This window comes from Vombatus ursinus, unplaced genomic scaffold (genome assembly GCF_900497805.2).
Source record: "Vombatus ursinus unplaced genomic scaffold, bare-nosed wombat genome assembly UNPS02012958.1, whole genome shotgun sequence".
NCBI lineage: Eukaryota > Metazoa > Chordata > Mammalia > Diprotodontia > Vombatidae > Vombatus > Vombatus ursinus.
Window position 1 is genome coordinate 1,080,646 of NW_020952736.1, and position 25,516 is coordinate 1,106,161.

Genomic DNA, 25,516 nt, shown 5'->3' on the forward strand with positions numbered 1-25,516 from the left:
GATAACATAGGAGGTCCAACCTCAGTTTAAGCTAAAGCTTGAAATTACACTAAGATTTTTTGGGACGCCCTGCATATGTGTAAGGGATGATGCTGATAATAGTAATAGATGATAATAGTTAACATTTATATAGTGGCACACGTTGCACGGGGCTAAGTGCCTTCCAGTTATCTCATTCCATCCTCAGGACAGCCCTGGGTTAGGGAGCAGAGCTGTGATTTTGTTTCTAGAGGGAAGACCTAGAAACTCCTAGGAAAACTCTTTACTAATGCTGGTCTGCACCTTCCCTGCAACTCAGTCTAGAAAGCTTTCTAAAAGCCTTAGTATATGTCACAAGTCAGACACAAACTCAGCTTTTCCTGGCTACTCAGTCACAGGCTATTATTAATAATAAATAAGTTATGATAAGACTAAACCATGAACCTATAATTAATTATTCACAAGATTAATGATAAATGTATTAATAAGATAATAATAATTACATGGCATGGAGTCAGGAAGCCTCATCTTCTTGAGTTCAAATCTGGCCTCAGACACTTACTAGCTGTGTGACCCCTGGGCAAGTCACTTAACCCTATGTGCCTCAGTTTCCTCATCTGTAAAATGATCTGGGGAAGGAAATGGCAAAGCACTCCTGTATTCTTGCCAGGAAAACCTCAAATGGGGTCACCAAGACTTGGCCACGACTGAAAACGAGTAAAAAAAATTTTCACGCCTTCATTTGTCCCCATGGGGATGCTCAGGGAGGGGAGGTGATCTGTTCCAAGTCGCAGTGCCAGGGCTGAGGTCGGGGGAGACTTAAGTCAGCACAGCCCGGCCCGGCAGCGGCGGCTCCCCAGGTGGCAAGGCTGGAGATCAGCAGGGTGGGCTTGAGTGCGCTTAATAAAGAGCGTTACAAACGCTGGGGTCAGGCCGCCCCGACCAGAGGAGCAGCAAGCCTTGTCCGACTACCTCGCCCGGCCCCGCCCTGGCAACCTCCAGCACCGCCACGCCACCACAGCGAGCAAGATAACCCGGGCTGTGACGTCACCTCACCCGGCCCCGCCCCCTCTGCTGCACGTGACAAAGCCCCAGTCGCTCTCAGCCGCGGCGCGGCTAGAGCTCCAGCTCAAGACCCCGCCTTCGCCTCCCGCCCCTTGCACTCTGGCTCTTGGATTGGGCGCTTCTGGCGCCTGTCAGCCTGGCCTCGCTGATTGGCTGAGGTGGGGCGGATTGGGGCGGGGCCAGTGCCGGGCCCAGTAGGAAGGGTGGGGACCCGGATGTCGGTGGTGGAGGCCGTAGCCCAGCGGCGGTGAGGGTCTGGCAGGCCCATGGAGGAGGAGGACGGGGCTGCTGGGGTAGGCGGGGACCAGGGGGCGGGCTGCCTGCGGGGCTGGTGGGCGGGTACTCGGCACCCCCGGCCCTGGACCGGGCCCCTGCGGTCTGGGCGAGGAAGAAGCTGCAGTTGGCGCTGGGGCCCCTGCCTGCTCAGAGAGTGAGGGAGCCCGGGCAGCTGCCCAGGCCCCCGGGCGGGGCCTCTGAGCCAGTGGCCAGGGCGCTGAAGCCCCGGGGCCGGAGGTGTGGGAGGGTGTATGTGGTGGGGGGAGTGTTCCATCTGCAGGGATCACAGTGCTGAAGTCCTGGGGGCCAGATGTGGGGGAGCCTCCATATGCGGGGGTCAGGGTGCCAAAGTCCTGGGGGCCAGATGTGGGGGAGCCTCCATGTGCAAGGGTCAGGGTGCTGAAGTCCTGGGGGCCAGATGTCCAGCTGAAGTCTTGGGGGCCCAGATGTGGGGGAGCCTCCATGGGCAGGGGTCAGGGTGCTGAAGTCCTGGGGGCCAGATGTGGGGCAGCCTCCATCTTTAAAGGGGTCAGGGTGCTGAAGTCCTGGGGTTCCAGATGTAGGAGAGGGGATGATTTAGGGAGCTTTTGAAGGGCCTAGGTGTTTGGATCTTGAAGTCCTGAGGGCCCCTATATAGAGGAGTGGGGAAATCAGGGACCCTCAGTCCTTAGGGCTGGAGTGTTTAAAACCTGATGTTCAGTGTGTTGCAGAGATGAAAGAGTGGGTGAGTTAGGTTCTCTTGGGCCAAGGTACTTGGATTCTTAGATACGTACCAGATATGGGGGAGGGAGGTCCTCAAAATGAAGATTGTTGTCACGACCAAGGTATTGGGACTCTGAAATTTTGGGATATACCGATTAGGTCAGTCAAAGATCTTTGTTCTCTAGGTCTGAGGTGCCTGCACCTTTAGGTCCTGGGTGATCAGAATAGGGGGATGTTCACTTTCCAAGGTTAGAGTATCTGGATTTTTGTTGCCCAGATGTGGGGGAGTGTGGATAAGTCAAAGGCTCCATTCATTAGGGCCAAGGTATCTCAACCATGTAGTCCTGGCTATCCAAATATCAGGCAAGTAAGTGAGTTAAGTTAGGGAACTTTGTTCTCCAGGCCTTCTCTGAACTGTGAAGGCCTTGATGCTCATATACTAGGGGAATGGGAAAGCTTAGGGCCCTCATTCTTTCAGGACTTGGTATCTAGGCCCTGCTATCCATATTTTGTGGATATATATGCTATCAGATCCTGAGTGTCCTGTTCCTGAGGACTGGTCAAACCTATGCCAAGGTGCCTTGGAAGTAAAGCTTTAGGAATGCCCTGGAGTACTCAGACCTTTGGCTGGTCTAGTATAGGATCATAGGATTTCAAGCTGGGAGGGATCTTACGGATCCTTTAGGAAGTCTGCCCCTTCATTTTACAGATGCAGGTGTTAGGGATTTCTGTGATCAGCACTGATCACACTTTTTAGTGGTTTGGGATATGAAGAACAAGGTGACTTCCCTTTTCTCCTTCTCTGACCGATAGAGAATGGGTTCATGTGGTTTGCTGTTAGTAGGGTGTGGGTGTTGTGGGACCCAGGGGGCACAGCTTGTTCCAGGAACCCTGTGTATCCAGGCAGTGGAATTGTGAAATTGAGTTGCTCCTATCTGCCAGCTTATGCCCACTCTCCCTTGGGTGGAGTGAGAGTCCTGACTGGATCAAGCCTTCTAAAGAGTACCTCATTGAGAAAGCAGATATCTAGTGTTCCTTTCACTGCCACTTCCCTGAGTCCCCTACTCCCTCTTGATTCTCTGTTACCCGCAACAGGCTGGCTCACTTGAACAAGATGGATGACCTCAACCTGCACTACCGGTTCTTGAATTGGCGGCGGCGAATCAGAGAGATCCGGGAGGTTCGGGCAGTCCGCTACCAGGAGAGATTCAAACACATTTTGGTAGAGGGAGACACATTGAGGTGGGTGTGAGCAAGGGCTTCCATACCCTCTTTCTTGCCTGGGTTTTTGGAATGGAAAGGAAACAGGAAATGTCTGCTTTCAGAGAGGTCCCTGAAGGATCAGTCTTTTTTTTTTTTTTTTTTTTTGCTTAGGCAGTTGGGGTTAAGTGACTTGCCCAGGGTCACACAGCTAGTAAGTGTCAAGTGTTTGGTCTGAGGCCAGATTTGAACTCAGGTCCTCCTGACTTCAGGGCCGGTGCTCCATCCACTGTGCCACCTAGCTGCCCCCAGGATCAGCCTTGTTGGGTGGGACTCCAGTATATCCTGCCCTTTGCCAGTGTTTCATGGTTACTCTGGAGACTGGGGCCCTGCCTGGTCTCAAAGGATAGGAAAGGGTCAATCCAGAATTAGGATGTTTCCTACATTGCAAAGTAGACTTTTCTTGTCACCCAGATACCTGGTAGCAGGCAAATCCCACCTAATCTTTGAGTCTCCCTCTGCCAATGTCTCAAGGGTTAGGGTGGATGAGGTTGTAACATTTTAGAGACGAGGGGTTTCCTGATTTGGACAATTGTGTGCGTACCCAGAAGACATTGTTGGGTAGAACTCAGAGGTATTCTGCCCCCTCCCCATGTCTTTCCTTTACCCTCTGCTCTTGTGTGTTTGTATATGCTTTCTCTCTCTTTCCCTGCTTGAGTCCCTTCCATGTCCCTTTTCCCAGCCCTAAGTTCTCTCCTAAAGTTGTCGCTGAAGGGGGAAGGAAATAGGGTTATTTAGCCTGGAGAAGAGAAGGCTGAGGAGAGGGGACTGAATAACCATCTTCAAATCAACGAAGGGCTTTGGTACAGAGGATAGAGACCAGCCGTTCTCCAGATCCACTGAGGACAGAGCCAGAGGAAAAGGGCTGAAGCTACAACATGAGGGATTGAGGTTAGACAGGGTTGTGAGATCCCAAATGGGCAACTAAGGGAGGCTTCAAATTCCGCTCCCCTGGAAACATGGAAGAAACCAGACCTCCTCTGATCTGGTCTGGGTTAGATCCTGAATGGAGGAAAGGGGAGGGGTGGGATGACCTTTAAAGTATCCTATAGTATACATCATGGTATATATGATCCAGGATTGTGGGGTTGATTTTTCAGTTCTTTCCCCTTTCTTTGTGCCTTCCCCTCCAGGGGTAGATGTGCTGAACTCTCCTTCCCCAGAGAGCTGGGTCAGGTAACTAATGGGTGTCCTCTTATTTTCCCTTCACAGTTACCATGGAAATTCTGGTGAAGTTGGCTGCTATGTGGCTCCCCGGCCCCTGACCAAGGACAGCAATTACTTTGAGGTGATGGAGACAGTGGGTAGGGGTTGGTTGACCTTCAATGGACTCCTTTTACCAAGTTCCAGGCCTGGTCCTACTAGGCTATTGTTTCAGGTCACAGGTTGTAGTCCCTAAATCTGAGAAGAAGGTGACCTGGGCTCTTGCCATTTTTTCTCTTTTGACCCTCTGCTTCTCTCCCCCTCAGCCAAGCATATCATATCTTGATCTCCCTATCCATCCGTCTTATTTTCCACCCATCTCCTGGCTCCCCTACATCTTGCCTCAGTATCTCTCCCTAGTTCCTTTCTTTTAATGGACCATATCTCTTCCTTGGCCCTTACAGCTTCCATTTCTCCTCACCGAAGCTCCTGTTGAGCCCCTAATGCTTTTACTCACCTCCTATCTAGTTCTTCTAACCCTTGGGTGTCCTTAGCACCTGCTGATTATATTCCTTTCCCCCTTAGGTATCAATTGTGGACAGTGGGGTGCGGGGCACCATTGCTGTTGGGCTGGTCCCTCAGTACTACAGCCTGGACCACCAGCCTGGCTGGCTGCCTGACTCAGTTGCCTACCATGCTGATGATGGCAAGTGAGTAGCTTGCTTGGGGAATCAGACCTCTTGGCTAGGAACAGGGGTAGTAGGAGATTTTGTGCAATGGGAAGTTGGCTGAGGCGGGTATATCACCATCCCTAGAACATTGTAGGATGAGACTTCCTTTCTCGTGGATACTAAGAGAGATCACTAAAAGGGGGAAGAGAGGAGATAGGATTTCTTCCCAGTGGGGACTGCCGACATGAAGAGAAAGACAGGACCCTGAAGGTTACCAGGATGACTATGGGAACTAGCAGCTGCTAGATCCAGCAGTGCTGTGGCGTGGGCAGAACTTAGGGATAATGGGCATAGGGTGAGTCTGGGAAGGGCCCCTTGCTCCGTGACTCAGCTCTTGCCTTTCTGTTTATTTATCCATCTGTCTATAGGCTGTATAGTGGCCGAGCCAAGGGCCGCCAGTTTGGGACGAAATGTAGCTCTGGGGACCGGATTGGCTGTGGCATCGAGCCCGTCTCTTTTGATGTGCAGACAGCTCAGATCTTCTTTACTAAGAATGGGAAGCGGGTGAGTGGGGGTCAGTGTCCCTGTGGGGGGAGCTAGCCAGGGCTTGTAGGCTACGCAAGGTGGTATGGACCATAGGTAGAGCCAAGAGTCAGCCTTTACCAGTGACCTACAGAACAGCTTTGAGGGAATTGTTTGGCCCTTCAGCTGGTTACCTCATCAGTCCCATATCTGCACCCTGTCCTGAGCTTTGGGGTGAAATCAAAATAGAGGAGAAGGTGCAGCCTTGGCCATCAAAAAGCTCCCAGTATGCTGAACGGCGCCCAGAGCACTGGCCAAAGCTGGGTGGACGGAGCATTCATGTTTGGGGATGGTGAGAAATAGAGGCTCCCGAGGTCAGGGAGGGTGTCCCCGAGGTGGGAGGGAGCAGAGCGTGGAGTGAAGAGTTGTGCTGTGGCCACAAAAGGGATACAAGGTACTCTTCTCGAACTTCTAGACTTGAAATCCCTTTGTGGTTTCTATCCTCCCTTTCCATGTGTTTTGTCTTTCTATGACATTTTGTCTTATTTTTCTTTCCCTCACTTCACGCTTTTCCTCCCTTTAGTCCTGCCTTCAGAGAAAGGCTGATAGGGAGTGGTTGGGACAGACAGATTGAGCTCTCAATCTCTAGAGCTTTCTTTCCCGAAGTCTTGGACTGCTTCGTGGCCTCCAGGCCCTCTTCTTCCCATTGAAGGCTCAGATGCTGAGTCTGGGTTTCAGTCCCAGTTTACAGGTGGCCATCTGTGTCATTAACTTTGGGCAAGACATTCAGCCTTTTTGTGCCTCATCTGTAAAATGCAGATGATGTGTTTCCAACCCATCTTGTAGGGGTGCTGAGATGTGTGTGGAGATGTAGTTTGAGATGTCAAGGGAGTGGTGTTTGATTTGATGTCAGTTGAATGGCGACTGATGTTTACCATGTGACCTCTGTCAGCCTCTGTCCTCATTAGTGAATTGAGCATATCACTTCCCTACCTATTTCACATGGTTATTGCGAGGAAAATGTTTTGTAACCTTTAAGCACTATGAAAATGTGACTTATTAATATTACCTACAAAAGCAAGGCAGTATTTCCTGTTTCTTAAACTTTGTGGGCCCAATCTCATCTCTTGCAGGTGGGCTCTACCATTATGCCTGTGTCCCCAGATGGGCTCTTCCCTGCAGTGGGTATGCATTCCCTGGGCGAAGAAGTACGGTTACACCTGAATGCTGAGCTGGGCAGCGAGGAGGATGACAGTGTGATGATGGTGGACAGCTATGAGGATGAGTGGGGACGATTGCATGATGTCAAAGTATGTGGGACGGTGAGTTGGGGACTGCCCGTGGGGATAGGGTGTGGAGCATTGGAGTTGGCAAGATGGCAAGACTTAAGGTGGTAGTGAGACCACCACAGTTTTGTTGCCCAGTTGTGTCTTTTATACCCCTCTCTGTTAAGTCCTTCTTTGTGTCAGCTCTAGTCCTTCTTGTATGTCAGGTAGATGTGAACAAATGTCCCTAGCCTGAAAGATCAAGGAAGATCTCTCTACTTGGTGTATTGGCAAAAGAACTTGGGATCTTTGGATGAAAGGGGACAAGGTGCGATGCCCTAAGCTGAATTCTCTGTCTCCTCCTGAAAACATATGCTGCTTAACTTGGGAGCGGGGTGATTATAGTAACTTGATTTAATTCTTTGGCCTGTGAAATCAGCACCATTTCTTTTTGTGTGTCTTCCTTGGTGCCTTCAGCATCAGGTTACCCAAGTCCCCAATATCCTGTCTGTGCTTAGAGGAGCATTTTTTTTTTTTGCATGGGAAGTAGGAGTCTTATTTGGAGGCAGAATATCTGGATCCCGTTTTGTTTAGTGCTTTAACACTGCTGATTTTGGCTCTCCGTATTTACTTCTGTGAGATTTTTCTAATCACCATTCCTTTAGACACAAAAATTCAGAGTGCTTTAAGATAATTTTGCATGGTTTGTATACCATTCTTCTTCCTCCAGGCAGACAGAATTATTTCAGCTACTCTCTGTAATTCAGACCACCCTATTAAACACATGGACTCTTAGAAATCAGTAAATTTTTTCATCCTATCTAGCTGTAGTCCTTTTTGCAATAATGAGAGTAAAGGGATTGAGTCCAGTGTTCCAGGTCCTAGAGTGGCTGCTCAGGACTCCCATGGTGGCTTGTCCACTCCCTGACCCTAGTGACCTTCCACACACTCTAGTCCCACCAGAAACCCTCTCAGAAACCACGATGTTCTCAGGATAATGTTCTGTGATTGAAATCACAATAGTAGCAAAGTGGGATATAAGAAAGGAGTTCTAGTTGAGTTGGGCATAGGACAGATGAGGAGAGAGGATGCCCTTGCTGCAGTGGGAATGGTGCTACCCATCCAGTGTTGGGGTTTGAGGGCTAGAGGTTCTGGGCTGTCTTCTAAGGTACCCACTCCTTTGACCCTCATCTTTTTCCTTTCTTTCCTTCCGCTGCCACCATCATTTTGACAACATCTGCAAAACTGAACTTGGTACAAAGCCAAGGAGATATTCTAGTTTTCAAGTTTGCATCTCTGACCTTTCCTTAAGGAGTTTTGTCTTGGCATCCTCTCGCTGCCCTCTCCTGCCTGGACCTGTCCTTGCTCCCCTCCCAAAGCACTCCAGCTCCTCCCAACCAATCCTTTCTAATTGATGGAAGATCCTGTCCATGTTTATAAATAGCCTTCCCTCTGTGTCCTGCCTCCACCTCCTCTCCTTCCCCCTTGTTCCCCTCCTCAACACCCCTGCAGGCTCAGGAACGCTTTTCTTCTGTTTCAGGCTGTTGAGTTTGGCTCTCCTCTCTTATTCCCACCCCTTCTTTGGGAACAGCAGTGCAGGAATCCTATTCCTGAGTAATTTTTTCTCTCTGGCAGTCACAGATGCCTAAGGCATCCCTCCCCAGTGCCTTGGGCCACTATAGTCTTCTCAACTGTCTTGTCTCTTGAATTGAGAAGACTTCACTGCCCTTTTTAATTTTCTCCCTAGTCCCCAATATGATCATTTTCTTTCCTTTTAACTTCTACCACACCTAACTCTAAAGAGTTGTTAGTCCGTAAGGGCTTGTGAGAAGTTGTCTTGGCCATATTCTTGCCTCCTGTTTCTGAGGCCTTCAGAAAAGAAAACACCATTGTTAGTTTGCCTTCCCCTGTCCTTTGTAACCTTAGCTCTAGAAGAAAGTCTCTTTGAGGCCTCCTTACCACTTGCTCTTGGTAGAGATAGACAATAAACAGCACCTTTCCTCTATCAAATATCCTTAGAGCAAAGGTTCTTAACTGAGATCCATGGACCCCCAATGGGTGCATGGAGACAGTTCAGGGAGTCCTTGAACTTGTTTTTAAAAATATTTTTAAAGTTACTTCAGTGTAATTGGTTTCCTTTGTAATGCTGCGTATTTTATGCCTTTAAAAACATGATTCTGTGAAGTGGTCCAGCCCATGGAAGAGAAACCCCTATGATTGAAATCACGGAATAGGAAGGGGGCTTGGAGCGTGGGAGAAAGTGGGACTTGGTGAGAGCTTCATAAAGAGCCAGGAAGAGCGTTCAGCCCCCGATTCTCCTGTCAGACTTGGAACTCTTGATTTTGGTCCCTGCAGTGTGAACGTTTCAGTTCCACAGGCATTGTGCGTCTAGAGCGCTGCTGCATTGTTGCTAGTCTCAGGTTTCTGCTCAGCCTTTTTTTTCTCTTCCTTGTAAGATAAAGCCTGAGTCCTTGAGCTTTGCCCTCCTTTCTTCCAGCCCCTGCCCGGCTCTTTCTAGCAGTTGAGTTTACCTGAGTCCTCTGCATTCTCTCTTCCCTCCAGTTCATTTTGGGGGCTCCTCCCAAAAGAATCTGAAACATTCCTCCCTCTCTTTTGCCCTGCCCATTGTTCTTTTAATAATCCTTCAATTGATGGGTACCCACTTTGTTTCCAATTCTTTGCTCCCACAATGAGTGTTGCTGTGAATATTTTGGCATATAGTGATCATTCCTTTCTATCTTGGAGAAATAGCGAGTCTGCTGGGTCAAAGGGAATGGTTGGATGGTTTAGTTTCTTTTCTTGCCTAATTCTAAATTGCAATCTGGAAGAGTTCCATGAACAGAATATATTAGTGCGTATATTAGTCCTTTAGCCCTTCCAACATTGACTTCCAGTTTTTGTCTTCTTTGCCAGATTGTGTGGTGAGAGCTGAAACCTTGGAGTTGGTTTAAATTGCATTTCTCTAACTGTTTATGATTTGACCCATGTCTTCATCTGGTCCTGTGCAGGGTGAATTCTTTTGAAAGCTGTTTGTTCATGTCTTTTGCTTAGTCAGTGATTCGTGCTCCCTGAGGTGGGTTTCAGTTTTCCCTCCTACAAAACCATGGCCCTAAGCTCTAACTTTGTCTGAGAATTGCTGTTTTAAGTGGTAAGGAAAGCAGACACACCTGCCTTCTTCTTGCCTCCAGGCCCAGTGCAGTGAGGTAATGCATGGGGAGGGGAGGGCAACTCTGGGGGATTAGGCTCATTTCATTCTTTCTTCCTGTTTGAAGCTCCTTTTGGCAACTCCTTAGCGACAGGGCAACAGCTTCCATAGACAAAGTGGGGTGAGCACTGGCCCCACCCTGGGGTTATGGGGTGTGGGGAAGGGTCCTCCCTGGAGACCCAACCCAGGAGGAAACCATGTTGAAGCCTGACCTGTGTAGTGGAAAGCATGTTCGTGGTTTCTGTGCAGCTGTTTGTGACGCCCCTAGGGCACTGAGCCTTTATTTGCTCCTGTCTTGGGGGATTAGGGTCTGGCCTGGCAAGTGAAGAAGGCAGGTGCCAGTAAGGAAAAGGAAACCGGGAAGGTGGTGATGGATCAGGAGGGGGCAGGGCAGGAAAGGAAGCAGGGTTCAGAAGGTTCTTCACAGCTCTGCTGCCGGTTTGCTCTGTAGCATCAGGCCCATTGCTTAACCTTTCTGGGCCTCAGGGGCTTTCTTAGAAAAGGATTACTCAACAGGTCCCCAAACCTCCTGCAGGGGAGGCCTTAGTGGTATAGAAACGAAAGGGGAGGATTTTTTTTTGTGGCTTACTGGGACTGAGCAAACAAGCTTTCTGGACAGCAGGATGAATTTGGGGTTATGCAGAATAGCTAGCAATCAGTGGTTGGGGAGCCACGTAGGTGGGAGATGATGGTGGACAGGAGTGAGATCCACTCTGAGCAGCTTTAGCGGACATACAGGGTAGGGATGCTCCTGGGGGATGGACATCTCTAATTCTGGGCGTTATATTGCAGGGACTGCTGAGACAGCCCCCTTGAAGGAAAATGCAGTTGTGTGGGTTGGTTTTGCTGAATTGTATTTTTTCCTCTTTATTCTTTGTTATAAGGGATAGTTTTTTGGGAAAAGCAGAGTGGAAAGTGGAGATGATATAAAAACAAAATTAAATCAGTGAAATCTAAATAAAGTGTTAGCACCCGTCTTAACACATTATAGATACTAGCAGCTCAGTGATTGTTGGACTGAATTCAGTTCAGCTCAACAAAGTACAACACTGAAGTCCTTGAAGAATCAGACCAGGGGCACCCAGAGGCAGTGGAGATATGCCTGGTAGGCAGAGCATCGACCCTCAAACATTTACTAAGCACCAGTTGATCCCTGCCCTCAAAGAGCCTACATCCTTCTGGGGCTTGGGGGACATGTACCATGAAACATTGATGCATGTAAATGTAAATGCTTACATTGTAAATACAAGGTGTGACTTTAGTAAGGAGATCAGGAAAGGTCTCCTGGAGGAGGTGTCCTGTGATCTGAGCCTCGAAGGAAGCTCCACATTCCAGGAGGCCAGAGGCTGAGGAGGGCATGCTTCTCAGGCCTGGCAGATGGCCTGGGCAAAGGCACTCAAGTACTGTGGATGAGAATCATGGTGGACAGTTTGACTGCAGCTTAGCATATGTGAAGAGGAGCACTGTGTAATGCATTACCGATGGGGTGTTCAGCAGATGAGCTTTGCATGTGTTTTATCCCAGGGTTATGACAGAGTCATGGGGCTTATTGAGCAAGGAAATGACATGATAAAACCAGTGGATTAGGAAAATTACTTTTGCAGCTGTGTGTCTTTAGAGAGGGGAGAGTCTTGAGGTGAAGAGACCTTTAGGAGGCTCTTGGGTCCAGCGGAGAAGTGGGAGGGGCCTGAGCTAGAGTGGAGGCTGTGCCCAAGGATCACCAGAGGGGATGCGCACACTGGGCAGAAAGGGCAATAGGGAGACTCCACCTGGAAGAGGAGGTAGGTTAGCTGTGTAGCAGAAGAGAAGGGTAACTAATGAATGAAAAAGCATTTCTTAAGTGATTCCTCTATCCCAGCTTCTGGGGATACAGATACAAAATCAAAATGATCCCTGTCCTCCAGGAGTTTTCATTTTAATAGGGGAGTGGTGGCCAGGCAGAAGAGTGTTTTGGTCTAGGTATCAGAGGGATGGTGTGTGAAGACACAGGGGAATTGAGTGATGCGCTCTCTCCAGAAGCAATGGTGTGTGATTATAGACGAAAAGGGCAGGGGGAGGAGGCCATCCCATTTGCGCAGACTTCTGGCACTGCCCCAGGCTGGGAGTTCCAGCAGCAGTGGCTGGCAGGTGATGGCCGAGGCCACAGAGCATATGGGCAGCTCAAATCCTACACTCCTTACCACACATTAGTAAGCCAAAGGAAGGACTGCAGGCGGGTCACTAACTCTTCCGTGGAGTATGTTATCCAAGAAGTAACTTGGACAAAAATCATATAGGATGACAAGAGACGGGTGGGTCACGGTGAAACTGGTGAAGTGAGTGTCAAATTAAATTGAAGCCTTTCATTGTCTCTGGGCAGCCATAAAGGCAGAAGGGATCCAGTGAGAGAGGAGAGAGACAGTAGGTTACAGTCTTCTGTGTGTGTCTAGCCTCCAAGAAAGTAGGAACAGTATTTCAGTGTCTAGCACTCTGTAAGTAGCTTCTGTCTCCTCTCAGTTTCTAGGTATTATTGCATAGGGCAGGGGAAAAGGTATAATCAAAAAGGAATCCTAGTCTGTCCATCCCTACCACCACAGTGGTGCTCCTTCTGAAGAAGATGCAGGGATTAGAACAGAGACTGAGGCTTTCTTATGTCTCCATTCCTAACCTTCCCCTCCCCACACACAGAGGCATACTTTTTCCTCATCCATCTGAACTGGTTGAAGGGAGATAGATTTTAGGGTGCCATAAGGACTTAGGAAGAAGTTGGTGGTTCTTGGGATAGGGGAAAATTGAAGGTACAGGACAAAGAGTTGCACAGTGGAAGGGATGACTATTTAGGTTTTATAGCACTTGGGAGGGATTTGTGGTTTAGCATTTATAGAATACTCATTTCTCCTATATTACTACATTCCAGATCCATCTAGAGACCTTTTGATTTCCCCCATTTCCTGGCTTATGGGATTTCCTTAGCTCTTCTAGTTCATAAAGCCTCATGTTTCTTGGACAAAGCTACAACAGCTGCCCTCCCTAGGGCTGGGGCAGAGGGAATTTTGAGGCGTGTTTTTCTCAGGGATCAGGGTCTGAACTAGATGTCTCTTGGCCCTGGGACTGGGGAACGTTGTGTTTCTCACATTAGGGCCAGTTGGATGGTGTGAGTTAAGGGCAGCTGTGGAGTCCCCCACTCTGTGCTACAACATTGAGAGGAAATGGTAGGCTCTGGGCTACTCCTGAATGAAATGAAAATGAGATGAAAATAGTCACTCTCAGTACTGCCTTTCCTCCTCTTCTCCTGCCCCCTTTGCCTGCTGGCCCCTCAGACCCAGAGGATGGGGGTGCTGAGCCTAGTCTGATGGGAAAGAAGAGGCCCTACATGAGACAGAGACAGAAAGAAGGACAGATGAATACAACACGGGCCATTTGTCCTGAGGAGGCAGAATAAAGAAATGATTTGAGCTAGAGGAAGACCCCCAGAGTAGAGGAGAGTAGAGCCCAGCTGGGAAAGAGGAGGGAAGGTCTGTCTGCATGGCAGAGCCTGTGCAGCGGCAGGAGAGCTCACGGAGGGCCTGCGGGCTTTGTCCCAAAGCTCTGCCTGCCTCCTCCCATTCTCGGTGCCCCTCTTCTTCTCAGGGGAGGCTGGGCAGACAGACTTGAGGTCACTGAGTTTTGGAAAGATTAAGCTCAGAGGAAGCTGTGCTCTCTTTTCCCTTCGTCTCTGAGGAGTTAGGAGACAGGCTGAAGAAGAACTCCTCTTTAGACCTCTGGGGTTAAAGGGCTTTTGCTTTAGGGAATAGACTAGATAGGAGATCCCTCTCTCACTGAGTCTAGGAGGGCTCAAGGAGGGGTTCTAGGGACCCCAAGAGCTGGGAGGGTTGGTGATTTTCCTGGTAACTTTTTTTTTTTGAGGGGAGGTGACTCTAAGGGGGCAGTTCTGGCTAATTAAAAGGGGATTAAGGAATCCTAGGTGATATTGGGAGAAGAGGGTGAGTCATAGTCCTCTGTTACCATGGCAGCTGATAAATAAACACACCCAAGGTGGGGGGGGTGTCCTGTCATGCCCAAGGAGTGCCATTGTGGGGCTGAGTAGTCCCAAGAATCCACAAGGCATCTCCCCTCTCCTTCCCGTAGCCATTTGAAGGAGAGGGAGAGGCTTGGAAGAGGAATTTTGATTCTGAACTTGAAGATGAAATGAGGGGAGGGACCCCTGAACCATGATGAGGATGCCAGAAGTCCTAGCTTCACATCTTGGCTTTGACCTCGTTTCTGCCTTGCCTTAAGTTTGACTGGGACTGGGAGTCCCAGGGCCTAGATTCCCTTGGCTTCTCCCTGATCCAGCTGCAAACAGCCCCATCCGCTGCCAAGTAGAACAAGACCCTGAAAAACTGTGTCAGTCCCAGCCCAGACGGGGTCGGCTTTTGACCTTCCTCCAGCATCTGGAGCTGCCTGCTAGCCTTCCCCTATCCCCGTGAGGGCCAGACCAGCATCATACATAAATTGCCCCAAGTGCATTGCCTGGTTTCCCGTACAACTTCCCCGCATCTCTCTTCCCCGAACTTTAAGGCTGCTCAGGCTGACCATTCTCAGACATTTCAGGCTGGCCGGAAGGTGGTGACATGGACAGGGTATCCCTGGCTACCCCTCGATGCAGATTTCTCTGGGCAGCTCGGCCACCAACCTGGGTTTTTGTGCTGCTTCTCACTCTTACCCCATCAGGCAAGGGAAATGTTGACCAGCCCCGAGGGGACTCTAGCTCAGGGAGCAAGCTGGGGAGCAGCAGGGAGGAAATGTTTCCAATCCTGGGCTGCTGTGACCTGTTTAGCCTCATCTGGTGGCCTGTCTCCCAAGTCTGCTCCCAGACATCCAGGCACATTGGACCTTTAGTAGGCCAGCCTGCCCTCAGGGCAGACTCAAGTTGTCAACCACCCTGCCATCACCTGCTTCCCTCCACAGCTGCTGGAGTATGTGGGAAAGGGCAAGAGCATCATTGATGTAGGGCTGGCCCAAGCCCGCCACCCGCTCAGCACTAGAAGTCACTACTTTGAGGTGGAGATTGTAGACCCTGGGGAAAAATGCTACATTGCCTTGGGGCTGGCAAGAAAGGTGAGGGGGAGACCTGCAGTGGAGAGGGAGGGTCAGGGTGGGTCTGGCTGCCCCTGTGGCTGTGGGAGGGAAGGATGTGGGGGGTGCAGAGCCAGAGCTGTAGACTGGATTTACCAGAGAAGATGGAAGAGCTTACATTTGTACACATGTGTACATGCATACATATCCCTGTGTGTGCCTACATGTACAGAGTCACAGAAACAAGGACATGGCACCCATAGATTACCAGCTCTACCGCTCTGGTCCTTTGGCATTTCCCCTAACACTCACTCTGGCCTGGGGAAAGTTTTGGCTGGGGGGTGATTGTCCATTGGCATTTTTTACAAGGTTCGGAAGAAGTGGGTGGGGAAAGCTTTGGGGAGGGCCTTTCCCCTTTCCCAGTACCCCAGACCTCTCTCTTCCTGCCTTGGCCAGGATTATCCCAAGAATAGGCATCCTGGCTGGAGTAGAGGTTCCGTGGCATATCATGCAGGTAATTGGAGGGTCCTGGGGCCTTGGGTTGGGGGTGAGGGCATTTTCTTCCCTCCCTTGGTCTACCTTGGAGGAAGCTGGGTGGTTGGGAATGAGGTAGGGACATGATATCAGAGGGAAAACCTTCTGTTTCTGTGTGTCGCCTCCCCACCCCGCCCCACCTTTGTGCTTTCTCTTTTTCCCTCCCCTCTGCTTTAAGTGTTCTGCCTTATTTCTTTTCCGACTCCTCTGAGCGCTTGGGTGTTTTTCCTCCCAGCCCTGGGAGCAAGACGGGGCGGGGGGACCTGGGGCCAAGCTCTGGGACATTCCAGGGCTCTGAGTTGGCTTTCTCCCCACCCCACCCCTGCAGATTCCTCCCTTTTTTCTTGTGTTTTGTTCCCTTTGAGCACTTTTTTAAAAAAAATTATTTTTTCTTTTTAAAGTTTTCTTTTTTGGTATTACAAACCTGACAAACATCAACTTTTCCTTATACTAGAGTACAGAAAATGAGGATTTTATGTGACCCCATGAATCCTGGACTTTTTCTTAAAGTACATGTTACATTTCCCGTGATAGTCCCAGCATTGCCTTGCTTGTCTGGGGGCACGGCTGCACCTCCCGCTCCCTGCTGTGTGAGGGGCTGCATTCTCCCTGCCTGTCCTCTCTTCACTGCTTGCTTTGGGGCATCTATCCCTCATGCCATTTCCCTGGGAGTCTTGATTTTCCAGTCACTCAGATGACCAGTCTGGTATAGATCTGAAGCTGGAAATTCTGTATTTCAGGTCCTTATTTGACCACTGACGAGCTGTGTGACTGTGAGCAAATGACTTTTAATTTCTCTGAACCCATGTCCTCATTGATAAAATGAGGACCATAAAGCTTGCATGCCTCACAGGATTTTTGTAAAGTTTAAATGAAATCATGTATATGTAATATCTTCATCAACTCTTCAAAGTAACAGCCAAGACTTTGGCCTGCCTCCCCGCAAATGAGTGTTTCTCTCCCTGCCCCCGCCCTCTCTACCCAGATGACGGGAAGATCTTCCATGGCAGTGGCGTAGGGGACCCTTTTGGGCCACGCTGTTATAAAGGAGACATCATGGGCTGTGGGATCATGTTTCCCCGAGATTACATTCTGGATAGTGAAGGTGAGTAGGCAAGGGGGAGCGGAGACTGCAGACTGGCCTGGGGGTAGGGGCACAGCTCACGCTCCTTGCTCTCTTAGGAGACAGTGATGACAGTTGTGACACGGTGATCCTGTCTCCCACTCCTCGAGCTGTCCGAAATGTAATGTACCTGCATCAGGAGGGGGAGGAAGAGGAAGAGGAGGAGGAGGAAGAAGAAGAGGAAGAAGATGGGGAAGAGATGGAGCAAGAGCATGAGGGCAGAAAGGTGGTGGTGAGTGTGGGGAGCTGAGATCTGGAGGGGGGCGACGGGAAGGACTTGGGGGGCGGCTGTGGCAGGAGAGGGTCAAAGGCATCTGCCCTTCCTTTGGGGGCTGGAGAGAGCAGCAGGCGCGTGGCCCCAGCGCGCCCTCTTGTGGCCACTCCGTGGTCCTGGCCCCTTGTGCTGGTTAGAACAACCCTGTGGGGTGGGAAGGCTCACTCAGCCTTGGCAGAGAAAGCTTCAGACACCACCTGCTTCGTGTTCCCACAGGTGTTCTTCACCCGAAATGGCAAGATCATTGGCAAGAAGGATGCTCTTGTGCCCCCTGGAGGCTTCTTTCCCACCATCGGCATGCTGAGTAGTGGGGAAAAGGTCAAAGTGGACCTGCACCCTCTGAGCGGCTAGGGCTTCTGCGGGCACTCCCTCTTCTTCCTCCTTCCCAGGACTATACACCCAGTTCGTGGCCTCTCTTTCCTGCCTTCTTCCTTCCCCTGGCCCCTGCCCTCCTCTTCCAGGGTTTGAGGAGGGCTTCATTCTCTCTCTTGCCCTGGCTTGGCTGAGCACCAGGCTGAGTGCCTGCTGGGCCAGGCAGTTCTCCAGTGTCTGCCTCTCTGGTCCTGGTATCACCTTCATCATCATTCCTTAGGGCCAAGGCCCCAACACAACAGGGATGTACCAACAGGGCCATGGTGCCCTTGGTTTTTTGCCAGTGACTCTAAGGCCCTCTCCCTTCCGAGGCCTCTGGCTCCTGGGTCAAAGAAGGATGAGTCTTGGTTGCTGACTGAATAGGGCCAGGTTTGTGCCTGAGTATAAGGCTACAATATCCTTCCCTCGACCCCAAGCCTGAGACCATGGCTGGACACTGCTCGGAGCATCTCAAAGTCTTTGAAATGCCAGCTTTGCCTGAGCCTGGGGCAGTTCTCAGAGGTGGGACTGGTGGGACCATTGGTCTTTCCCAAGGATCTCTCTGCTTCCTTCCATCTCTCTGTCTACTGAATGTCTGTGATATTGCTGCTTTGGTCTGTCCCTCCTCCCGCCCCTGCTGGCAGGGCTTGGGGTGAGGCTTTTTGCTTGTACTGACCATTGCCCCAAGCAGTCTAGGGACAGTCTCCATTCCTTCTTCTGAGGTCTGGAAGACACCCTCATACTGTACCATTGACCCATGGAGAAACTGCTGCATTTCTCCAGCCCCACCAAACAGCTTGGTGCCAAGTGTGTCGGGGAGATGCGGCTCCTTTAGCTCGTTCCGGAGAGTCCCTTACCCCCCTGATGCCACCCCTCCTTGGCTTTCCCAGCCCAGTCTGCCCCAGAACAGGTGGGGGAGTGCAGTGACCCCAGAGCCCTGTGACTGGACTTCCTGTGCTGGGGCTGCTCTGGGCCCTCCCTCCCTTCCCCTCTGTCACCCTCCCGCTTTCCCTCTTCGGGGAGTGGGATATCTGCTTGCTGCTTGTTCGAGTTGCCTGGTTTGTGTCAGTGTTTGGTTCCAGCTCTTACACTCTCTCCCCTACTCCCACTCTGGGCTCTCACGTTCCCCCTTCCCCTCTCCATGACAGGGGACAGGAGCTCCTTGCCCTGGTTGGCACAGAAAGAATGGGGCCTCTAGGAGAAGGGAGGGGCTGAGCTGCTGTGCTGCTGGGGGACCTAGACCTCTGGCCTCCCCCCCCCCCCCCCCTCCCCGCCCCATGATGTATGAAATGTATGTACAGACCAGAGATGTTTATACAGCCAATAAAGATGGAATTTCCATATTTATCAGTATGGCTGGGATGCCCACATCCTTGGCAGGAGAAGTTGGCGTTGCAGTGTAGGATGGGACAAGGACCTCACAGCTCTCGACGATTGAGGGTAGCACTGGGGACACGGGGAATACAGTTGTGCATGGGGAGATACATAGATGCAATCATGGGGAAACAGGAGGGCCATGCATGAGCCTACCGCCAGGCAGGGAGAGTGAGGGTGGAGCACACATGTAGAAGCAAGTGATCGTTCACCCTGCGGCCTCCTACAACTCCAGTACATCACCAACTCTGACTAAAGCTCATAGAAATTCTTTATTAGACAAAAATAGACTCTCTTTCTTTTTTTTCTTCATATAATCCCATCCTGCTCTCTCTATTTAGTGGGAGTAAGCAGGAGGAGGGGCGCAGTCCTCCCCCCTTCCCTTTCTCCGCTTGCTTCTGCTCTGGCCTGCAGCTGGGGGGAGCTGGCAGTGCCACAGCCCCTCCCAGGCCTGGGTCCTCTCGGGCAGGGCCGTCCAGGACCCCTCTGTAGCTTACCTTCTGACACCACCCCCTGCTGTGCCCGAGCTATCCCCTTCCCCTCTGCTCACCTACAGTTGCCATCTCCTATGCTCATCTGGTCTGTGTGGCAGGCTGGGGGTGGCGGTGGGGGTGGGGCGTGGGGAGTGTCACAGGAAGCCCCTTGCTTGTGCTAGGGGGCAAGGGCTGCTTTTTTCTTAATCCACGTAAGGGGAAAGGTCAGTGGGGGGGCTGGGAGAGGAGGAGCACGTTAATGTGGGTTTGGTCTTCTTCACCCCCTCTTCACTTTCTCTGACCCAGCAGAACTTTGGTGATGAAAGTGACAATGGCAACAGCTGGCTGGTCGGGATCAAGCTCCGAAAAGAGATGACATACGTTTTCCCAAGGGCTGCCCGGCTTCCTGGCCACAAAACCAAAGATCCTAGGGAATCAGTAGGCAGAGGGTGAGGGTGGAGAAAAAAGAGTCCTGGAAATACATTAGGCGTTAGGGTAAAGCTGTCTCTGGAGGGTTCCCAGCTGACGGGTGGATACCTGGCTGGGGAGGGGGCAATGTTGGGAATGCCTGGGCCCTGGGTGGGAGAAAGGGGTTCCCGGGGAGCGGACTTACTTAGCCGTGGTTCCATCTGTGTTGGTCCATCTGCAGTGGAAGAGTGACTGGTATAAGGGCCCCGATGTAATTCTGAGTGTGGGGAAGTTATTTAACTTCCTTCTAGGAGGGATTGGGAGTACCAGCATCAGCCATGGGGTCGAGGGACTTTACCTTCTGTCCTGTGGGTCTGTGCTACAGAAGGTGATGCTGTTCACTGGGTAATGTCGCCGGAAGAAAAGCCTAGAAAGGGGATTGGGGATGACATCAGACTCAAGAGGGGCCTTGAGGCCATAATGAATCAGGCTTTGGGGGTCAGAGTGAAATGAATCAGGAGTCTGGGCTCATGAAAACTTACTTCCGATGGTTATCCGTCAGGGTGATGCCTTGGGCTGAGACCTTGAAGTGGACGGTGACTGGAGTTGGGGTGGGGCTGCAGCTCAGAGCAGCTGAGCTGGCCCGGGCCACAGCCTGGGGGCCAGTCAGGGACTCTGTCTCCACAGAGGTCAGATACAATACACTGCAGGCTGGCGGTGGCATCGGGGTGAGTGAGGGGAGACAGCTGAGATCAGCAGACTGCTAGAGGCCCTGTGCCTTCAGGCACCACCTTCAGTAGCCCCAGGGACAAGAAGCCTCCAGGATGGAGTCAGGGTATCCGTGGGACTTGTTTTCTCTACTCCCCCCTATCCCCTCGTCCAGTTCCCTGCAAAGTCTGGGGAAAGGGGAAGTTCTGTACCTGCTCCCTGCCGCAGGAGGTCTGATGCTGTGCTCATGTTGGTGTGCACTGAAACCTCAGGGGTCTTGTCCAGGGGATCTGGGATTGGGGGAGGGGCGGGAGTAAAGAGTGTGGTCAGAGGAGAGGAGGGAGGCTCTCCCCAGAATCATGGCCTCTTAGGAGTCAAGATATTTCCAGCCAGGTTGGTTTAGGCTTGCTAGTGGCCTGAAGGTTCATTGGGAGCTAGGTGAGGGGAGTCCATGATACCCACCTTTACTGGGGATTTGGAGGCAGCAAGGAAGGGAGATGGGGGCAATAGAATGTTGGGAGACCAGAGCTGACAGGCTGCCTATAGGTTGGAGAAGGTGATTAGGATCCTGGTTTCTCCTCCTCCCCTCCTCACCTGCCACATTCCCCCAACATTTTCCACTGTACCATCCCTAAACCAATTCCTGCCACCACCACCCCCCACTTTCCCAGTGATCTCAAAACCATCTCCTCAGGAGCAGCTAGGTGGTGCAGTGGATAGAGCACTGGCCCTGGAGTAAGGAGGACCTGAGTTCAAATCCAGCCTCAGACACATAACCCTTACTAGCTGTGTGACTTACTTAACCCCAAATGCCTCACCAAAAGGGGGGAAAAAAGGAAAAAACCCATCTCCCCAGGCTTCTCACCAAAGTGCGGTTCACTGGGGCATCCCTTGATTTTCACCCCTTTGGGTCCTGTCTCGATGAGGAAATGACGGACCAGCTGTTCCAAGGGATCACCTAAGAAAGTGAGGGCAGGAAATGATGCTGGTTTGGGGATTGGCCTTCTACTCAAGAGTTCCCTGCTCCTTGTCCTTTTGGTTTCCCTTAGAGAAAAAGGTAGTTTTCTCCTCTCCTTGGCCCTTTTCAGCTCTCTTGCCCCTGGTGTAACCACCATATGGCATGCTTTTTCTGTGTTCCCCAAATCCCCAGTTCACCTTTCCAGGCCTGGGCGCTGGGTGGAGGTGTAGCCACTTTGAGTGCCAGCCCATATGCCCCTTGGAAGGAATGACTGTCTCGTATCAGAAATGCACCAGGCTCCTTGTCCTTCAGCAGGGAGATGGCTGGGAGGTAGGAAGAATAAGGAACAATTGAGTCTCCTGCCTACCTTCCCCTCCCCCCAAAAAATCCTTTTTGTTGAGTGAGCTCCCCAATCTTCCCCCTGATCTAAGGACAATTAGAAAGAGTGGCAAGCGATAGAGAGAGAAAGGCAAGGGGGATGGTGTGGAGATAGGGTTTGGAGGGACATTGAGGTAAAGACTCTGGGTACAAGGATCTTGAGAAAATCTGTCTTCTTACCTTGGTCTCTTGACAGGTGTGGTTTATACCAGAACTTGGATGTGTCCTGTACAAACTTGACATTGCTCTGGCTCTCTTGGGGAGGGGGCTCTAAGAACACAGTGGGACAGTGGCTCTGGAACCCACCTCCCACTTGAAATCTACTCCCTATCTCTAGCCACCTCTACAACCTTCCCAAGAGAAAGGGTTTGTTAAAGTCTCTCAAAATTATCTTCCGAGGTCCAATTAACCAACAAATATTAAGTGCCTACTATGTTCCAAGCACTGTACTAGGCAAAACAATCCCTTCTCTTGAGCTTATGTTCCAGGTCCCTCCCATCCCTATCCCAGGTCCTAGGTGGATACCTGGAGAACTGGGGGCATCATCTGGAAGCAGGGGAGCAAAGGTGACATGATGGGTGGTCCCTCTGCCTGGTGGAGATGCACGCTCCCCACCCCACTCTCGGCCCGCCTGCTGCCCAGCTGCTGGTGGGTGCCGTTTCTCAGGCAATGGGGGCTGGGCAGTGCCATTGGAATCATAGGAAGCGGCCAGAGGAAAGGCAGGTGTGGGTGAACTTTGCAGGGGCTCAGGGGCAGGCACAAGCCAAGGCATCTGGGCAGGCACAGGTGTGAGGGGTGATCCATCTGGACTGTCTGAGGGACCACGAGGACCCTGCCAGGTAGCATGACGGAGGCCAGGCAGCGTGGTAGGCACTGGGGTCCGGGGATTGGCACTGCCAGAGTACACGCCCAGGCTCCTCTCCTGAGGCCAGTCCCTGGGGGAGCCGGAAGGAGAGGCTGAATGGAAAGGGCTGGAGGGCGGGGGATCAGTCCCACTCGTTGAAGGCAGATCTGGAGTCTTTTCAGTGTTCCCCTGGGGGGCAGAGAGAGCTACTTCTGGATTCAGTCTCAAGGCAGGTACCAGACTAGGGGATCGACTTTCTCGATTCTGAGGGCTGTGAAGAAATGGCAGGAGGGGCAAAATCAACATGGTCAACCTAAGTTTCTCATCACTTTTTCTTAGAACCTATATGAGGGGTGGAGCTCAGAAAATGCTAACCTTTTGGCCGGGCCCCTTCCAGTGCTACTCAATGTCAGCATCCCCCCATGGCCTCTGTACCTTTCCTTGCCCTGAACTGGGCTGCTGGTATGAAGGGGGGTGGGGGAGCCAGATAGATCCGATGGGGCACTTTCTACACCCTGCGCATTTTGGGTTGGCCGGGGAACGGTAATGTGCCCGTTGGGGCCCTCCTGCCATAAGCCTGGTTCCAGTGAATCTGTAGAAAGGACGGTACAAGTGAAAGAAAGTAAAGATTGGGACCAAAAAAACTTCACCTCCCACTGGGGGTGGGATCCATGTTTAGCTTCCCAGGCTTCTTATCGACCCTTCTCCATCCCATTCACCACAGGCCCCCATGCTCTTCCCAAGCCTCTCCCAGGACCCTCCTCTTTGCCCTAGCACCTTCCCCCACTTCCAATCACAATGCTACTCACCTGTAGGTGCCAAGCTGCCTGTCTGAGCCAGGTGCCCCGGCAATGGGTACCCATCCCCTCCCTCCTCAGGAGGTATCTCGTAACTCAGCTTGCTGGATGGTGGGTAGGAGGGGTTTCCTGGCAAGACGGAGCCAGGACAGGGAGAGTGGACTCCAGGGCTGGGATACCCTCTGCTCTCACTGGGTGACACATAACCCCGGGCTGACCGCCCATACGTGGGGCAGTACCCGGGCATTGCTCCCCCACTGCTGTATGCCACCAGGGTAGGGTACCCTGGATGCCCGTACCTTCCTTCAGGGCAGAGAGCATAGGGGTACCCCTCGTGACCATCCTCTCCGGCCTTAGGCTGCTTCAGACAATTGTAGTCAGGCACTGCAGCATGGTGGTGTCCATAAGTAGGCATTAGCAGTGGTACTGGGTGCCTGGTCCGTAGAGGGTGCAGTAAGGGCTTCCCTGGCTCTCCTGTCCACCCCTCACCTGCCTCCCTCTCCAGTCGTAGGCCATACAGGGCAGCTGTGGGCAGTGCCAGTTTCTCTTCACAGGCTGGGCATGGGCACAAAGTGGGCAGCCCCCCATCCTCTAAGATCACTACATCTCGGTAGCCAGGAAGACGGTAGCCAAATTCCCCATTGGTCTGTTTGCCCAGCTTTGGTGGGTAAGGATATGGTCCCTCAGATAGGGATCGGCAGAGCTGTCTTTTCTCCAGGGGGACCTCCCCATAGCCCTGAGGGAGGGCCTCATAACCCCCATAGGCCAGCCGCCTTCTTTCCAAGGTCCCCTCTGGCCTGTAGTAGCCACCTCCATTGGGAGCCCCACAGGGCTCTCTATAGCCATGGCGGCAGGAACAGTGTCGGCTCAGGCCGGGCCTCTGGCCCTGGTAGACTCCAAGCGGGGCACCACTCCCAGGGAGCAGCTGGTCCTCTTCATCCAAAATGGCGGTCTCCCGGCCCACTCCCCGGCCCACCCCACCTATTCCACAGCCTCCCAGAAGTCGCTCCAGCTCCTGACGCTCTGCAGGAGTAGGGGGAGGTCGAGTGGGGGAGTCAGCTGGGGGCTCTGTAGTCAAGGTGGAAGAATGACCTGAGTCACTGCTGACGGACAGGATCGGAGGTGGGGGGTGTTCTGGGGAGGGCCTTGGTGGGGAGGGCCGGGTGGCCCGCCGTACCTGGGCATAAGGGCTGCCATCCAGAGGTCCCCGGGTGTGGGGTGGGGAACCTGCAGGGGCAGAAAGAACTGGGCAGAGCTGGAGCAAAAGAGGGGGTACTCACAAAATGTAGAATGAGATATACTTTGGGGACATAGCCAAAGTGGGAATTAGCTTTTTGTTACACAGGTTTTGTTTGTTTTTCCAATGAGGGGTGGTGTTGTGAGGGGTAAGAGGGGATAGGGAAGGAAGGAAGGAAGGAGGGAAGGAAGGAAGATAGAAAGAAAGAGGAAGAGAGGGAGGGAGGGAGGAAGGAAGGGAGGAAGGAAGGAAGGAAGATAGAAAGAAAGGAAACAAGGGAGGGAGAAAGGAAGGGAGAACAGAGGGAGGAAGGAAGAAAAGAAAAGAAGGAAAGAAAGAAAGAGGAAGGAAGGAAGATAGAAAGAAAGAGGAAGGGAGGGAGGAAGGAAGGAAGGGAGAAGGGAGGGAGGAAGGAAAGAAAAGAAGGAATGAAGGAAGAAAGAAAGAGAAAGGGAGGAAGGGAGGGAGGGAGGAAGGAAAGAAGAAAGGAAGGAAGGAACAAAGGAAGGAAAGGTTATAAAGGCATCTCTTTAAGAAATGAGAAGAAAATGAAAGGAGGCCAGAAAGAAGCACAGACAAGTAGGACAGCTTTGAAAACTACAGGTTGAATTTATTATATGCTTTAAAAAGAAAAGCTGTACATTATAGAGATCTCCAGGTTTGTGTATAATTCTCTCTTTCCTTTTTACTATGTATACAGAAATATATAATTTTATTTGGCATTTTTAAAGTTCAGAATTTTTTCTTAAAAGCACAAAAATAAAGAGGAGCTGTCAGTATGGGAAGGAAGAGCTAGGAGATATCAAAAAGATCAAGAGAAAAGAATGACAGCTTAGGAAAGGTGGTCAGGAGGGCCAGAGAGTTAGTGGAATGATCCTCAAACCCTCCCCACTCTCCTCCTGCCCCTCACACCATCCCCACTCTCCTCCTGC

General features: G+C 51.5%; 2 protein-coding genes across 9 annotated transcripts in view; one reads left to right on the top strand and one right to left on the bottom strand.

Moving 5' to 3' along the window:
* The first annotated feature begins 1,244 nt into the window (after positions 1–1,244).
* On the top strand, positions 1,245–18,754 carry SPRYD3 (SPRY domain containing 3). The gene is made up of 11 exons (XM_027858345.1): positions 1,245–1,337; positions 3,118–3,264; positions 4,495–4,570; positions 5,011–5,135; positions 5,525–5,660; positions 6,752–6,940; positions 15,018–15,167; positions 15,582–15,639; positions 16,645–16,764; positions 16,842–17,014; positions 17,273–18,754. The coding sequence occupies exons 2-11, from the start codon at positions 3,137–3,139 to the stop codon at positions 17,405–17,407; spliced, it is 1,290 nt and encodes a 429-aa protein (XP_027714146.1). The 5' UTR covers positions 1,245–1,337; positions 3,118–3,136; the 3' UTR covers positions 17,408–18,754.
* Positions 18,755–19,034: 280 nt separating this feature from the next.
* TNS2 (tensin 2) overlaps positions 19,035–25,516 on the bottom strand; it is a 22,660-nt gene continuing 16,178 nt past the window's right edge. For 7 of the 8 annotated variants that reach the window (XM_027858342.1, XM_027858344.1, XM_027858341.1 and 4 more), the window contains 12 exons: positions 23,360–24,574; positions 22,926–23,142; positions 22,232–22,821; positions 21,887–21,976; positions 21,526–21,651; positions 21,236–21,328; positions 20,833–20,910; positions 20,583–20,660; positions 20,205–20,373; positions 20,021–20,089; positions 19,868–19,897; positions 19,035–19,681 (listed from right to left, as the gene is read on the bottom strand). In XM_027858342.1, the coding sequence (XP_027714143.1) occupies positions 19,543–19,681; positions 19,868–19,897; positions 20,021–20,089; positions 20,205–20,373; positions 20,583–20,660; positions 20,833–20,910; positions 21,236–21,328; positions 21,526–21,651; positions 21,887–21,976; positions 22,232–22,821; positions 22,926–23,142; positions 23,360–24,574 (2,894 nt within the window). In that variant the 3' untranslated portion in view covers positions 19,035–19,542. The remainder of the gene's footprint in view (positions 19,682–19,867; positions 19,898–20,020; positions 20,090–20,204; positions 20,374–20,582; positions 20,661–20,832; positions 20,911–21,235; positions 21,329–21,525; positions 21,652–21,886; positions 21,977–22,231; positions 22,822–22,925; positions 23,143–23,359; positions 24,575–25,516) is intronic. The other variant, XM_027858339.1, reaches the window with a different exon arrangement.